The following is a 17,238-nucleotide window of genomic DNA, read 5'->3' as shown; positions in this document are numbered from 1 at the left end:
TCAAATGCCTTGCTTTTGTAGATGGTACCTTTGGGTGCAGTCATTGTTATAAATTAGACTACCTTTATTACTTGCTTTATGTCCACTTGACTGATGGTAATGGAATGTTATAGTGAAAACCCCAGCTCTGAAAGAAGTAGGCAAATTTTTGGCTTATGAATTGTGATCCTACATCTTTCTTGATTATACAGGAATACCTGTCTCTAAAGTCAGTACCAAAGAAATGAACAGTTTGAGGACATGTGTCTTGATTATACAGGAATACCTGTCTCTAAAGTCAGTACCAAAGAAATGAACAGTTTGAGGACATGTGTTCTCACTCTACACTAGGCCTATAACTGCACTTTTTTTTTTTTCTCTCTCTCTCCTCTGAATCACCACCATTGGAGTGCAGCCCCCCTAGAGTTATATTCAACCACTTTCAAAGAAGGTTGAGTTGCTAGAAGTATATGCTGTACTGTATTTTGTTTATCACAGGCTTGTTTCTAGTCTGCTCAGTGTTTTTAAGTGCACAGTTTAGGTTAAGAAATAAGAAAGCTAGGAATTCTATAAAATTTTATATACAGGCAGTCCCTGCTTACCAGGGCCATCGGTTAATGGCATTTCAGTTTTACGATGCTGGGCTAACAACATGGTTAACCAGATTTTTGGTGCTGGTAAGCAATTTATCGGCATCAATAGGTGGTTTATTGGCGTTGGTAAGTGGTTTATCAGTGCCATTAAGTGGTTTATCAGTGCTTACGGTGTCGTAAACGCTATTTATTACCATAATTATTGTGATGTTCTGGTTAATGACGAATTTTGGTTATTGGTGCTCAGCGGGGAACAGTACCCCTCACTGTTAACCAGGGACTGCCTTGATTTCCTCAAATTCTTATTTGCTGATGACTTTAAAATCAATCTCTCTCTCTCTCTCTCTCTCTCTCTCTCTCTCTCTCTCTCTCTCTCTCTCTCTCTCTCTCTCTCTAAATTCAGAACACCAGATATGCCTAGATCTGCATGCCAAATTTGTTTAATCTTATATATCTTGAATGAAATTGCCCACATTCTATTTGATCTTGAAACAATGAAGGTGTGTTTGCCTAGCAGAGGCTAGTTCGAGGGCAAGGGCTTACCAGAAAGAGAGATATGGAGAGAGAATGACTTTTGTCCGTCAATGAATCTATGCAGTTGAGTAGGAAAGATTGAAGAAGATATAGAATTTTTGCCTTCGAAAAATATGGAGCTCAGAATTGAAAAATATAATTTTAGTTTATTGCATGCTTAAAGGGTTTTCTTTTTAAAAAGTTGCAATCGAGTAAGAAATACAAAAATGATTATTTCTGAAGTATTTATTTACAAGCATAATACTGTAGTTTATATTTTTTTAAAATAAAAACTAATAAAATCAGAATTTATGACCTTGACCCACCAGTTTTATATAATGGCACTATGTATCGAATAGTAAACTATCCCACACCTTTTGCTTGCTTTGTAATTCAGTTTGAATGGTGTGTGTTTAGCCCATGAAACAGGTCCAAGGCTGAAGTAACAATTTTATTATTTAACAGTGTGATTAGTTTTTATTAAATTATAGTTTTCTTTTAAAAAATGTATATATTATATAATATTTATGTCCTCTTTATAAAATATTCACATAAAGAGAGAAAGAGGGATATGAACTTTGTACATACTTTTAGTTTTAGTCCCTGTACATAAATTTGACTTTATGTATAGTAGTGGAATGTTCATCTGTGCCTTTTTCTCATGACGATGTGAGCCTGCCTGTCAGTTTTTCAGCTCTATTTTCTAGCTTCTAGACATCACATCTCTGTAACTTCTAGACATAACATCTTTCTGTAAGTTCCTTATTTATAGTATTATCAACCCACCACAATACATTTTCTAGTCACATGCATTTCAGAATTTTCTGTCTACATGCATTATATGTATACCCATCTCAAATTTTCTCTATAAAGGTTTGGTAAATGGATCTTTTGTTTCAAAACTGATATAGAAAAGCATTAAATAACTGATAAACTTTGATATATATTCTTTGCAAGTGGCCCCTAGATTTTTTTGTTTAGTAATTATGTAAAAGAATTTCATCACAATATTGGCTACAGTTGCATGTTTTATATTGTCATATCCTTACAAAGTTACCATGGAGAAATTTTAAATTACCTTGGAAAAAATTCTTAAAGACAAGTTTTGTTTCAGTTGCTAGATGTATCGATAGCAAAGTAGTGTTCCACTTGCTATTAAGACTGCTCAGTGGAGCCAACCACATATTGTTCACCTTGCATAACTGCATCCTTCAAGTTCATTGCATTTTGAGTTTTACTTTTCATGCATCCCCCAGCGTGGTCTCTTCCAACATAGTTGTTTGATGTTTGGTCTGATTAAGATCTTGAGGTGTACCTCAAGTTTACAGTTAGATACATGAAAATATATTAGGATGCCTGATGTTAAACAGTGCTTTGGTACAATAAGTGGTTGGGGTGTATTTTTGGTTTAGATATTTTGAAATTTTTTTTTTTTTTTTTTTTTTTACAGATATGCAGAAGACTTTCTGAAAAGCCTTCAGCGTGATGTGGATCTAGAAGTCTCCTTTTGATTATGGACCTGTTATTACCTTCATAGTCTGAATTTTTTGCGTTTTTACATCTGTCAGTCTTCATGTGTGTTAACAGTGCTAAGTATAGTACTGTGTTTATTTTTCCTTGATGGTGCTTTTGCAACAGATATATCATACATTTTTAATAATCCACTGGAATAAGGGACATAGGAAGAACAAAATATTTTATTAAAGGGTGGTGTGTATATTATAAGGCTCTGAACATTGTGTAATGCTAGAATTGCCAGGTAAGTGATCTGAAATTTATATTGAGGACTCATATTATGAGCACATTTTTATGTGACATTCATGTTTACTGTATTTGAACTTGTATTAACCATGGCTCTTGTTAAGGAACATTTCAAGTATTGTAGAGTAGTTATTGTCATAAGCCTCCTTTTATTGTAAAGAATATTCTACCTCCACTGTTGAAATTTTCCATCTTTGGTTAATTCATTGTACAAGACAGAAGCTACAGCAATAATGCACAAAAATATCTTAGGTGTCAGGAATTTTATTTTAAATGAACTTCAACATCATACAGGACTGAAATAGAAAGAAAATGAAATTACTACTTTTAATAGCATAACTTTCACTACATTCTCCCATCTTTTTGTCACTCATAGTCACGATTAGTAGCATAATTTTCACTACATTCTCCTTTTGTCATTCATAGTAAATGAGATACACAGGTGCCTGCCTCACTCTATAGAGCGCTTTTAAATGTTGTCAGGAACAATGCTGCTGTCCACGTGCTCATGGCTTTGAAGGCATGTTGCAACAACCTCTGCCAGTGTAGGTGATGTGGCAGCTTCTGCAGGTGCTCTTTTGTCTTCATCAAGGGGTGCTTCTAGCTTGCTCTCTGCTGGTGAGGAGAGACAATGGCTTGACACTTGCCTCCCTTCATATGTATGTTGCACTTTGGAATACAGTGGGTTTGCATGCAGTAGTCTTAGAACAGTACTTAAATCTGTCACAATCTTTCTCAAGAGCTCTTGTTTCTGACGTTGCAGCCATGAAGGGAATGCTAATGAGAAGCTGGTTGATATCCCAAGCTCATGTAGAAACTGATGGTGTGCATCCGAAAGTACCAGTCCCCAGCCTTCGACAGAAAAACCTCAGGAATGTAGTGCCAGGCAGATGGTGCAAAAGTGAATGTTTGAATCATTCCACCTGTTGGTTGGTATGTGGATTGCGCACCGAGGACGAGTAGCTGGTCGATACTCCACTCTCATGTCGAAACTGATGGTACTTGACAGATGTGAAGGCTGCACCATAGTGTGAATGGTTTTCTCTGGCAACCTGAAGATATAGAAATAGAAGACGCACTCAATAGTTGCCTCAGAAGTCATGTTTTCCACAGGGAAGGCAAACATGAACCAGCTCTACTCATCTACCACAGTAAATATTGTATGGTTGGAAGTGGCCCTTTGCAGTCAGTCAAGACTTGAAAAGGCAAGTAGCTTCAATTAATGTACCACTCTCCTTATTGAATTGCAGCTTCACTTCAGCACGTTAGACTTTTGGTTGAGTGACTATACATCTTCTAATGGGAACGGGAGGTTTTGGAAGTGCACTCCCAAAGTGCCACATTTGTCTCGTAGCAGGGTGATTGAAAGTCATGCAGCGCCTTGACAAGCGCACATGCCTCTTGTTCAACAACAAAGTGATGACATTATGAAGGAGCAAGTGATTGTGAGAAGACAACAACTGGTCTTCCATTCTGTGTCAAGGACACTGCAGTGGCTCCTGCTGAAGCATGTTTTCACAACAAATGGTGTATCACCCTCAGTCAAACAGAGTGAAACCTGCAAAATTTGTTTTAGTCCACTAAATGCCTCCCAGGCTGTGAGTACCATCAGGAAATGTATAACAGTTAACAATGGGCTGAATTTTCTCCGACAAGTTAAGGATCCACTTAGCATAGTGAGACAGGAGTCCAGAGTCCACTAAATGCCTCCCAGACTGTTAGTACCATCAGGAAATGTATAACAGTCAACAATGGGCTGAATTTTCTCTGACGAGTTAAGGATCCACTTAGCGTAGTGAGACAGGAGTCCAAGTGCTTGCTGCTATGCTTTGCCATCCTCTGGGGCAGGCATCTCCAACAGCAGTCGCATGCGCTCTGTATCAGGATTAATTTTGTGAATTCCAATGACACAGCCCAGCATGGTGATGCTAGTCTAATCAAACTTCCTTTTGATTGATGATCACTACACTACTCTGCCACAGAGCAAAATTATTCTAGATTAAAAAGTTCTTCCCTCGATTGTCCACAGGCTGTGATGTCATCCACATTGGCATAGGTATCCTCCAAGCCCTCACAGCAAATGATGTCATCTAGGGGCTGCTGAAAGCAGGCAACCCCACTGGTAACTCCCAAAAGGAATTTGTGCAGTATTCATTCTGATGACAAGCAGACTTAGACTTGAAATCACTGGAGCTGAAATAGCTATACTTGGAGATTTTCTACAGTCTCGGATTGATCGTACAAGGTGTGAATTCACATTTACGGAATGCTCGATTGTTTTAAGAGTAATCCACTGCCTTCCCTATATGTTTACATGGGCTTTAGCTAGATACAATGATAGCCCCATACTCAGGCAACATGTTTCAGAATAAAGTTGGTGGATCAACAGTGGCAACTGCTAAACAGCAGGGCTCTAGGAGAGGTCAGCTTTCCCAAACTTGACAGACTGATTTGTGTTCCTTCGGAAGCTGTGGCCTAACAGGACAAGTGAACAAAGATTTCATGACATGAAGCTGAACACCTTCACACATTTTATCTTTTACAGCTACACTGGCCCAACAGTAGCCTCATTTATCAATGCTGTAGTCTATTGAGTAGAGGCCAAGGAGACTTCCTGTTGCAGGCAGCATCTTCAGGTCAGCAAACGGCACAACTTCTGGTCAGATGAAACTTCTTGAACTACCCGAGTCAGTCAAAGCTTCTACTGGTACCCTGTCATTCAAAATTATCCTCATGACTGCCTTAGAGATGTTCTTCAAAGTTGTATCCAATGATGTAAAAATTGATGCAGACAACATTTTTGGCCTGCTACTCTATTGCCTACACGCTTTGCCCAGGTAAATCAGTCATAATCTTCCCAAAATAGGAACAAACTGCAGCCCTTGCCGTACACAACTTCCCAGAGTGAAAGGCCCCTCCACAGAAGAAATATATCTTAGCATTTGACTGTCACATTCACAGAAATTCATCCTTTCTATGCACTCTTCTTTTCATTTCTCAGCAGTACCTGTCTCTTGATTCTGTTGCTGCAATCACTGATGACCTTGTATGGTATGCATCAAAAATTAACTGAGCCATCCCAAGAACACATCTAGTTCAAAGGTCTCTAGAAGTCTCTGTCGTACAGCATTGGATGCCATACTTGTTTTGAAAGCATATCAGATGGCCAACTCTTCAACTTCTCCAGCACCAGCAGCTTTGAAGTCCCGAGCTGAGCTCTTCAGCTTCTCTAAGAAATGGTCCAGCATTTCACCTTCATGTTGCTTGTAGATGGCTAAACAATGTTTTGCATAAACCTTGCTCTTCAGCTTCACAAAGTGGGCTTTTAGTATTTCAGTGCCTTCCTGTTAAGTAGTCACATTCTTGGACTTGAAGATGCAGTCTGGCTTGACACATTCCTATAGCAATTTTGGCTCGTCTGGATTTGAACCAGGATCTGGAATGGAATGAAATATGAAATTTAGGCTTGAAGTGAAGCACTGGAATCCAAGGGATTATTCAGCTCTTTAATAAATTTGATTTGAGATGAATAGTCACGGCAATGAATTTATGAATTAGATAATTTTAAATAATTATTTTATAATTAACTGTGGTAAAATGTAACATATGGCAAAAACTGATATTCCCCATAAAAAATTATAACTTTGCATTTAGGATATGTATATAACCTTTACAGCATCAAAAAGTAAAAAAAAATTTAAAAGTATCCATAAACATGCTTATATACACAACTGCAAAAGTGTATATACTACACTTGGCAACATACCAAGAAGTCAGTATTAAATTTCATTATAGAGGTTAATGTCTCCAAGGAATGCAGTTATGTTATTAACAACTGCATCAGAACCAAGCAGTTCTACTATATCCCTACCCACTAACCCATGTATTAACTGTGCTGCAGCATACCTACGGCAACGTAGTAACGTGTTCCACACTGCATACTTCAATGATTGCCTTGAAGTTGGAGCTCTACACATCCTACTCATCTGCTGCTTTGATATCTGGGTTAAAGTCAAGGCTGTCTGAAGATAAGAACTTGTCCATGGTTGTCAGCTTGGCTTATCTTGAGATTTCAGGTGTTCAGTTGTTTAAACTATAATGCACATTGAAACATCTTCAGGTGTTTTGAATTTAAGCAACTTTCCTTCCACATCATACAAAACTGAAATAGAGAAAAGATCACATTACTACTTGTGGCATTACATGATAATACAAGAGTTTAGCATAAACACAATTGGTAGCATGAACACTTTCACCACAATAGCAATTTTGTATTTGACAATAAATCCATAATTATAAATAAGTAAAACTCTTAGTATACTTTTGCAGTGGGCAGTACTTTCTCCTGAAATGTTTGAAGCAGAACTGTAAGATCAGTACAAGAGTTTAACATAAACACAATTGGTAGCATAAAACACAATTGGTAGCATAAAAACTTTCACCACAATAGCAATTATGTATTTAACAATAAAACCATAATTATAAATTTAAAACTTTTAGTATACTTTTGCAGTGGGCAGTACTTTCTCCTGAAATGTTTGAAGCAGAACTATAAAATCTGAAATATGTTATCGGAAGTTGTAGAACGATTTGCAATTTAAAGTACCTGTATCTTTGAATACAGTGGCCAGTATGTAATACAGTACAACTTTGCGTCATTATTCTCTTTCCCCTCCATTGTGAATGTGAAATAATGTATCTTTAATGAAAAGCAGACCTTAAATGCTACTGAACTGCTTCTTGTATTACTTTTATATCCTTATATGTATGCCTAGTGAATTTACAAATAAGCTAAAGTATTTTAGTGACTGTGCATTCCAGTAAATCATTCTTGTGTAACATACTTAATGTCTTATTTAATGGTACTGTATATTGTTTAGATACATTATTTACTCACTTGAATGAATTAATACAGTATTAAATTTTATTAATGCCACATCTTTTTGCTGTCTTAGCTTATTACACTGAAGCAGTCAACCATCTTTCATGCCAAGGGTACTGATGGATTAATTTTTGTGCATCATGAAATTTTTTGAACTTATAAGATTTTATGTTGAGTTAGGTAACAAGCAGGATCCAGTGGATAAGAATATATGGTCTTTAGAAGTTGGCACTGATCATGATATGACTTGCCAAGTCATTACAAGTCATTGTTTTGGTTTTGTTATACATATATTCCATATGCAGTAATTACCAAGTTTTTTCTTTGATTAACAGGGAGCTGTTGTAGAATAGTATTTTTTATACTGTACAGGTATTTTTATGTGTAAATTTCTTAAATACATTTACAAATTTATAATTAGGAATTTTTAATCAGACCTCATATACTTTGACAACTTTCTACTTTCCAATTTCTGCTTTTTTTTGAGAAATTGTAAGTTATTTTTTTTAAACCACTTGCAAATAAAAACTCCAGCATTCTCACATCAGTGAGTGACAAGTTTTACTACAGAAAACCCAGAGTAATATGTCAATTGTGCCCATTAAAAATGTGAATATCATAGTGATAGGGGAAGACGTGGTATATATAAAATTCAGGGTCAGCATATGCAATGTGTTTCTTACACAACATCTTGCAGATTGTATGTCATGGGCATCACTGGTTACATGTATCAGTAAAGTAGTAGTTTCCTATAGAAATACAAACCATCACCTTTTTTATCTTTAAGCATGAGCTGGATTATGGGCAAAACCTGGTAACAAGGAATTTAACCAGGTGATTAACAGGTGGATATGGGAGGTGACTGGGTTAACCTCTGAACTGACTGAAGTTTAAAAGTCAATACACAATTGCTATCCCTGTAGGGGGGTAGTGCCATCAGTGTACCTCATGCAGTACAATGTAGCCATTACTTAAGATTCTTAGTAGTGTCCCTTCGACCCCTAGCTGCAACCTCTTTCATTCCTTTCACTGTACCTCCATTCATATTCTCTTTCTTCCGTCTTACTTTCCACCCTCGCCTTGCAACTGCAAGGTTTTCCTCCTGTTACACCTTTGAAACTTTTTCACTGTCAATTTCCGTTTCAGTGTTGAATGACCTTAGTTGCCCCAGTGCTTGGCATGTATGCCTAAAATCTGATATAATCAGTCAATCACAATTGCCATGGTCATGGTTGCCTTGCAAGCAGGGGAATATATGATTCCTCCTGTAATATCCTACCCATCTGATGCAAAGGCTGGCCAGAGTAGTATGGCCCTGGCCCGAGCACCCAATCTTAACTGAGAAGAAGTTACTCAAGTAAGGAACATTTCAGAGAATCATGACATCTCTTGTATGAGACTTCATGAAAGAAGGCAGTTTAATTCTGGCTTATATAACCCGAAGCGTTCAGTACTAAACTCTACTATGTCCCTACTCTCCTTTGTCATAAGAGAGGGTGAGGGTGACACTTTCCAATCACTGATAGGGAAGAGATGCCTGTATTATGTCCAACTCCAGTGAGTATTTTGGCCCAGATGCTGCTCAAAAGAGGAAGGAAATCTAGTCATTCCACATTCACACTGACTTATACAAGCCCTAGGTTCATCCAATGAAATGCTGACCCAGTCTGAACTTGGAGCTTGGGTGACCACATAATCTTTTGGGCAGCCCCACAGGTCCCCAGGAGAAGGTGTTTAAAGACTTGTGGGCCACATCCCTCAGGCAAAATGAGGTGAAAGTAGTCTGGCTAGGCCAAATGCCTGCCCTCATTACATGGAATTGCAAAACGTTCTTAACCCTTAAGGGACAAGCTAAATATGTATCAAGCACACCCCAGATTGGGCAAACTTTAAGGTTGACCAATTTAAGAAAAAAACACATCAATGGAAAGAGGAAGATATGTAATTGCACATGGTGTAAGAAAAAAAATTCTTAAAATTTTCCCCTACCTTCCAGAGGAAGCTGAAAGTAACTATTTACAACCATGTGTGTGGGGCCTCTCTTACAAAAACTCGTAAAAATATGCTAATTTTACCAAGTTATACATGTTTTTTCTAATAATTTATTTTAATTTGTAAAATTATAATTACGGCACACAATATCATGACAGATAAGAACTAAAAAGCAATAACAAATTCTGAATATATTTGCTGTAAAATATTTACAAGATTTACTGAGAGATGGGGAGATGCAGTAACTTTTTGTGAGGTATACATGTTTTTCTAATATTTCTTTGCACTTTTCTTTGCAAAATTACAGTTATAGCTGACATACTATCACAGAAGATAAGAACTAAAACCAACAGCAATCCCTGGGTATATTTATGAGCAAATAAATAAAAAGACATCCAGGAGCTACACTGAGGCAGCACATATCCCCATGAAATCTGAAGGCAACCTGATCTGTCTCTCCTGCAGTGAGCTACTACATTTGCCATAAGTCATTTATGGACCGTTGAAGTGCTATGAACATCTTTCCCGCCAAATTCATCCAAACTGTATGGCGTGTAATGTTAATACTCATATGAGTTAGCCTGTCCATCACTCAAAACCTGTCATAGATATTCATATGATGATGCCCATTCATTAAGGGTTAAATAAGCAAGGGATAGACCCGCACCCCTGGCTTCATGCACCCTATCACAGGAAGGGAGGCCTACCTCTTTAGAGGAGGCAGTGTAAGCCCATCTGACGACTTCACGAAGCCTGAAAGAAAGGCTGTTCACAGACATCCTCGTTAATGTAAAGTTGTTTACACTGCAGCCTCTGGGAGAGAGTTCTTTTCAAATAGTACTCAATAGCACTAACTGGGCATAGCAGAATCTCATCCAAATTATCTCCACTCTTTGACAGATTTGAATCTGATTTAGATACATACAGTTTTCCACTAGGTTCTTCTTGAACACTGAAATATCTTTGATGTGACTGTAAGTGAAAATACTCTTGGTAGTCATGGAGTCAGCAAGTAGCCAGTGTAACAATCTGAGAATCACATACTCTTGGTAGTGACAGAGCCAGCAAGTAGCCACTGTAACACAATCTGAGAATCAACAGCAACTGTAACACTGAAATTTAACTGAAGAAAGAATCTAGCACCATACGTAAACATTTTAGTGATAAATACATCCCCAACAGTTTCAGCATTAGTAGTGTTTTAAGAGTTGATGGGAGCAAAGCAAGATTTTGCCAACGTTAAATGTGAAATATCATTGTAGACATCATAAATGGCAAAGGCATATCTTGATTTGGAAGCATCACAAAAGATGAACACCAAGTTGCCTGAACCTTCACTGCTACAATAGAGGAGAAGGTAAGGAAGGCGACTGCAAGAGGTCAGAACAATGTTTACTCCATTGTTCTTGTAACTTCTCCAATACAATTTCATCCCAAGAGAGCTTTAAACCTCATAATTTTATCATGAGTAATTTCCCCGTTGTAGTAACAAGTACGAAAATACCCAGAGGATAAAAAGTGTTCGAGATCTGAGATAATATTGATCTCTTAGTGTTAGCCGAGTGATCCAACACATTATCAGGAAACTAAATGGGACCACCTTTCATGAAATATTTGAAACCTAAGAATTTTCTTGACTACTACCATGAGTTGCAAGGCTAACATCCTTTATTTTGACACCTCTTGAGTTCTTCATTGTTTGAGTTCCAGGATCTGAGACAAAATCCACCTTGCTTCATTTTGACAGATTCTCAATATACATTCTTGAAAAATTCTGTTGAGTTACCAGTGACAATCAGGTTGTTCAGATACCCTTTGTTTTGAGTATTTGTGAAAACTCATCATCATCAAACTGATTAGACTGATGCTTGATAACACTTGCAGCTTCATTTGGAGAAGGTGCATTATGGTATCCATAGAAGAGTTTAAACATAGGACGAATCTTAGTGGTGACTTGGCCTCATCCTTTAGGACAGGTGTATGTGGAATCCAAACATACTGATCAAAATCCTTAGGTTCAACATTTATTTTCTGAATTCCATCATCTAGTTGTTTACGGAGGATTTGATAAGCAGTCAACAAAACCTGTTCCAAATGATTGAACATTTGGTTTAAAACAGTGCTTCTATATAACTGCATGGAATCTGTGCTAGGCCATCTTTCCAAAGAAGATGATATAATACTTATTGCCACGGAAAGTGATGCCCTTTTTGAATTATTCAATTTTGGCAGTCATATTGAGGAGACTAATCAGATTCTTCTTGACAAGTTTTTGAGGCCTTCTTCAACAGAACTATCAGAGAATGAGGACTCTAATGGAGAATAAGATTTCTTGGGTGAGAGCAAAAAGTTAACCTAAGTAGAGGAAATGTCTTCCTTGTTAGGAAGGACCTCCTGATATTCTAGTCTAGGATATTTTGATACTTTGATCATGTGAGCTGATAGGCATCACTTGGTTTGGGTAAAGAAAACTTATTACGTTCCCAGAAGGAACAAGGTTCAAAGGCATTTGCCAAGCAGAGCTTGGTCATGTGAAGGTCATGAATACTAAATCTTCAATGGGTATGCTTTCACCAATTGTACCTAAAGTTAGCTCAGCTAGGAAGTAGTCTTCTTGAATGATGATGCTCACCGCCTGTTGTGAAGCATGCAACGAACTGTCAAAATTATGGTCAGCAAGCATAGCACTTTGCCGTTTCCCACCCCCCAAGAATAGACGCATACATTGGGCACTCTCGAAATCAACCCTTGGATGCTCCTAGGAAAGTGGTTTATATGCTTGCTAAGTTCTTTAGCAATGGCACAAACAAATAACTTCTCTGACATCCTCTGTCCTATAAGCACCTAACAGTGTGATAAGTATTTAAACCATGAAATTTGATGAATAACACAAGAAGCAGAAAGGTCTTTGACTGGTTTTCAAGTGCTGTACATTTATACAAAGGTTTGTCAAAGACCCTGCATTTCTGGTGTTAGGACACAAAGCTGTGATATTAGCACTCTTCTTACAACTACTAGAAGAAAAACTGTTTATCTACATTACCAGGACATTTACTTATACTGTACTGTATCCTGTTTGTTACTGGTACTGGTACACAATGTACATAAACCTAATGAAAAGCACCTCTTCTGGTGATCTGCAACTTCCTAAAATTTTTTGTAATTGAGCATACTGTGACCAAATCCACTATAAAATTTGCAATATTTAGTATTACCATTATTTACCTTACTATTTGCAGGGTTATTGCCCTTCAAAGCAAGGTTAGCTTCAGCAGAGGTATTAAAATCTCCAAGTTGAAAGGCATGCATTTTCAGGTGTCTTTGATTTACACTGAGGCTTAAGGGAGCTCTGCAACACAATTTTTTTCGGCTTTAACACTGCTTTCAGAATCTGACATGCAAATCAAGAGCTGGATGATATCTGTAATGTTCAAATCAAGGTTTGGAAGATATCTGTAATGTTCAAACATATCATTGATAGTGGAATCTTTTTCATGTACTTTATATACTAATTCTATTTTGAAGTCGTTTTGAAAGAAGGCAACAATTTTCTGCAAGCATCAACACAGTTGCTAATCTGCAACAAAAAATTCTTGGACTCTTGCAACTCCTAAAAAGTTCATTCTGGAAGTTTGACAACCATCAGTTTTGGGGTGAGATTTGAAATCCAGCCTTTGTTCAATTTCGACTAATTTGCACAGAATCTGATCACTATAAAGTACTGAAATCTGCACGCTGAGCAATTTCTTTTACCTTGCTAGGGATTTCTTCACTAACATCCCTAACTACTAATACAGTACATCTAAAATTTTGTCATTCACACTGTGAATCTTTTGTAGATCAGAAAGAGCATCAAGTCTCTCTAAGGCAAATGTAATGTGAGACTTGTAGCCCGCTCACTTCTTAGAGAGGCATTAAAAGATCCTAAATACTTAGGCTAAAAAGGCATAGCCTGCAAGGTTAAAAAACCCCAATTAATCCTAAACCATTGTACTTCCAAATAAGTAAAATACAAATCTTCATACAGAAATCAATATTCAGGTGACTCAAAATATGAAGCATATACTATACATATAGGCATATTACAAAGAATAAAAAATGCTGAATTTCAGCAAAACATACAAATGGAAAAACTTCAAAATTTAGAAAATAATGATCCACCAGCAAAAATTTTCAGTGAAGAACACATTTTTGATGGCCTAAGCTACTGCCTAACTTAGTTCTTACATATAAAACCAACAATTCGGTTCGCAACTAACTAAAAACTTGAATTGCTCAAAACTAAGCCTGTAGGTAAACATAACTTAAGGCCTAGACTACAATTTGAAGGCATCACTTGAAAAGAATATTGTATGCCCACAGTAACTAACCTCCTAAGGTACATCTGAAAGGTCTACTTAACAATGGAAAATAACTCGTTCACACAGTTAAAAAAAGAAGAGGTATGTTCACTCTAACAAAATAGGAACAAGCCTGATACACAAAACAAACACAAGACCAACAAAACAATAAGTGTAACAGCATTCAGAGGCAAATGCCAATTAAGAATAAGGTAGTATGTGACAAACTAGTTATGGTAGAACTATAGTATACTCGCTTTCTATAATTAAGCTGGAATTTTACTTTTTCTCTAGTAATTTGGTTGCTTATCAAGAATTTACTATTATTTTTTGGCGGTCGACTGTGATTAACCTGTAATCAACCTCAGAACTTCATCCAACAAGATAGGGGATCCCTTGGGAATGAGGGGTTGGGTGGGGTAGACCCCAGGGAGAGAGAGCTTATACGTTATTGTATGTTGGCCATCCTGGAATGCTATCCACATGCCCAGTGTTATAAGGGAACTTTTGGTAAAAATCAGAGTGGCTAACTGAGGAAAATGGGGGTGGGGAGGGAGGGACACTGGATACATATCAAGCCAATTATGTTACAATATTAACTCCAAATTGAGGAAAACCCTCTTAAGCATTTGTACTAAAGGCAAACAGCAGTTTAAGGAAAAGGGGGATAGGGAGGGATTGAGAGTGATCTCACCAGGGGATCCAGGGGGCATAGCCCCGCCTTTTAGTAACATGGCCTACTAGGTTAGGTTAGGGAAGGTTAGATTTGTATAGTTCCTTTTATAATAGGTTTCCTTCACCGGGCCTCTCCCCTTCCCTTAGCCGATCCCTTCTTGAACATATGGTGCCCAGATGCCCTGAATATTTGTGGAACCATTCCAGGGTAGAAATCATAACATGTCTGCTCTCTCTCTCTCTGTGTTTTACCCCACCTAAAACTCCACGTTCCCAAAGGTTCCCAAAATAATATTTGACCACCAATAAACAACATCACCTCCTTCATCTCCAACACTCAAATTATACGAAACCACAGTTTCCAAGGCAAAAGGCCATGCGTAGTTATTCTATAGTATTACCCTTCCTTGTATGAATAATGTTTGAACCACTCTAGAAATAGCCTTAAACCTCGAAATATATATATTTAGACGGTATTTCATAGGTTTCCTTCACCGGGCCCCTCCCCTTCCCTTAGCCGATCCCTTCTTGAACATATGGTGTCCAGATGCCCTGCATATTTGTGGAACCATTCCAGGGTAGAAATCATAACAACAACATGTCTGCTCTCTCTCTCTCTCTCCGTGTTTTACCCTGTTTTATCACCCCAAAACCCCACGTTCCCAAAAGGTTCCCAAAATAATATTTGACCACCAATAAACATCACCACCTCCTTCATCTCCAACACTCAAATTATACGAAACCACAGTTTCCAAGGTAAAAGGCCATGCTAGTTATTCTATAGTATGGTCCACAATTAGGTTAAGGTCTAACAAGCATTGTGAAAGGCTAGTATGCTCTCCTTAAATGTACAGTATCTCAACTAACCTTACACTGCACCTTGGTACAATTTGAAACGTCTTCGAAGTTTTCTTGTGTCTAGAGGTCTGCACTGGGGAACTAGCCTATTAACCTCTTATTAAAGTGATGGAAAGCCATACGACACCGCTTGTACTCTTGAATAAATTGCTATTTTGCTGATATAATTTGTGTTGAATGGACAATCTTCTGGCATTCCGTTAATCTTGATTTATTGTATTTCTTGGACAGTAAGGCGGACGCAGTGCTTCGACGAAAGTTACAGCCATTACAGGGAGACTGAAGAAGTGAATCCAGAACTGAGGGTTGCTTTGTTTTGTGACGTCACATTCAGACCTGAGCCACTTTCAACTTTTCAGAAGGGCAAATAGCGAAATTAAAGTGAACTGAATTAACAGAATAAAAAAGGCAAAAAGAATACATGACTAAAAGACATGGAATGTAAATTCCTCACAGCAATGAGGTTGTCATTTATTTAGAAGCCTGTGAGAACCCTACCTCGAATGAGACCTATGGAGAGAGAAATAATCTGTTAAGTTTAAATGGCATATTTCTCTATCTTACTATGTAAATGCGTGGTATCAAAGATTCGTGAAAAGACAACCTATTGTTAGTTTCTTGTAGATGTCTCTAAAGTGTCACATGATGTAGCCTTGACGTGGTATTTTGAGCCAACCTTAAATGTTATCCCCTCTTTTCATCAACGATGAAAAATATATTTCAATTGTTCATCAATGCGCCTTCAGGCTAGCCAACCTTTGACCTAACAATGAGCGGGACAAGTTGCAAACGCTCACTGTTGTGCTAAAATGCCAGAATTGCGGTCTCTAAATGGTGTGCAATAAGTGATGTGAGATTAACGCTTGTGGCAAAATGCTGATATATTGGCATATTAAAATTTCCACATCTAATATCACGAAATAATTTGAACCAATAATTATTTGCTATTGTTTCGAAGCGTTATTTTATATTGTGAAAAATTCATATTTTTTTTGTTTAATTTCCTTTCTTAGGCGTGAATTTCATGAAGAAATTTTTAAAATAATTTCTCTCGTAATCATCTAAGAAAATACTGTAGTGATAACGGTAATATGAGATGGTACATTAACTGGCTGTTCGAAATATGTGGAACAGTGCTACGCTACCATATATATATATATATATATATATATATATATATATATATATATATATATATATATATATATATATATATATATATATATATATATATATATATATATATATATATATATACAAAACATAATGACGCTGAGAAAATATTTTAGATAAAACATCAGCAACTGCATCAGTAATCCTCCTTTCAATTCTATCATTATGATCTTTAAGGTACAGGAATAATGGTAATCATAACTGAATGGTATTCAAAGGAAAACAAACACTAGGCATCTGATACTAAAAAGATTCCACGCAGATTTGCTTATTTCGTAAGCCTATGTAATCTAACAAGCATAAAAAATGCAGAGGCTGGTTGACAAGGTATGGAGAACCTGTTGTTAAAGGTGCATATATATATATATATATATATATATATATATATATATATATATATATATATATGTATATACATATACATATATATAGTATATATATATATATATATATATATATATATATATATATG

At 37.0% G+C, this 17,238-nt stretch overlaps 1 protein-coding gene and 1 long non-coding RNA gene across 2 annotated transcripts in view; one reads left to right on the top strand and one right to left on the bottom strand.

The window, feature by feature from the left end:
• DNApol-alpha50 (DNA primase small subunit) overlaps positions 1 to 8,145 on the top strand; it is a 44,565-nt gene extending 36,420 nt beyond the window's left edge. Inside the window, exon 9 of the mRNA XM_067102233.1 lies at positions 2,536 to 8,145. Within this exon, the coding sequence (XP_066958334.1) occupies positions 2,536 to 2,555 (20 nt within the window). The 3' untranslated portion in view covers positions 2,556 to 8,145. The remainder of the gene's footprint in view (positions 1 to 2,535) is intronic.
• On the bottom strand, positions 6,931 to 15,925 carry LOC136837454 (uncharacterized). Its single transcript, XR_010852693.1, has 2 exons — positions 15,603 to 15,925; positions 6,931 to 7,008 (listed from the first exon to the last, which is right to left on the bottom strand). It is a non-coding gene; the product is annotated as an uncharacterized lncRNA (long non-coding RNA).
• Between the last annotated feature and the right edge of the window lie 1,313 nt (positions 15,926 to 17,238).

Source organism: Macrobrachium rosenbergii, chromosome 59 (genome assembly GCF_040412425.1).
Source record: "Macrobrachium rosenbergii isolate ZJJX-2024 chromosome 59, ASM4041242v1, whole genome shotgun sequence".
NCBI classification, from domain to species: Eukaryota; Metazoa; Arthropoda; class Malacostraca; order Decapoda; family Palaemonidae; genus Macrobrachium; species Macrobrachium rosenbergii.
This window is presented reverse-complemented; position numbering and strand designations above follow the sequence as displayed.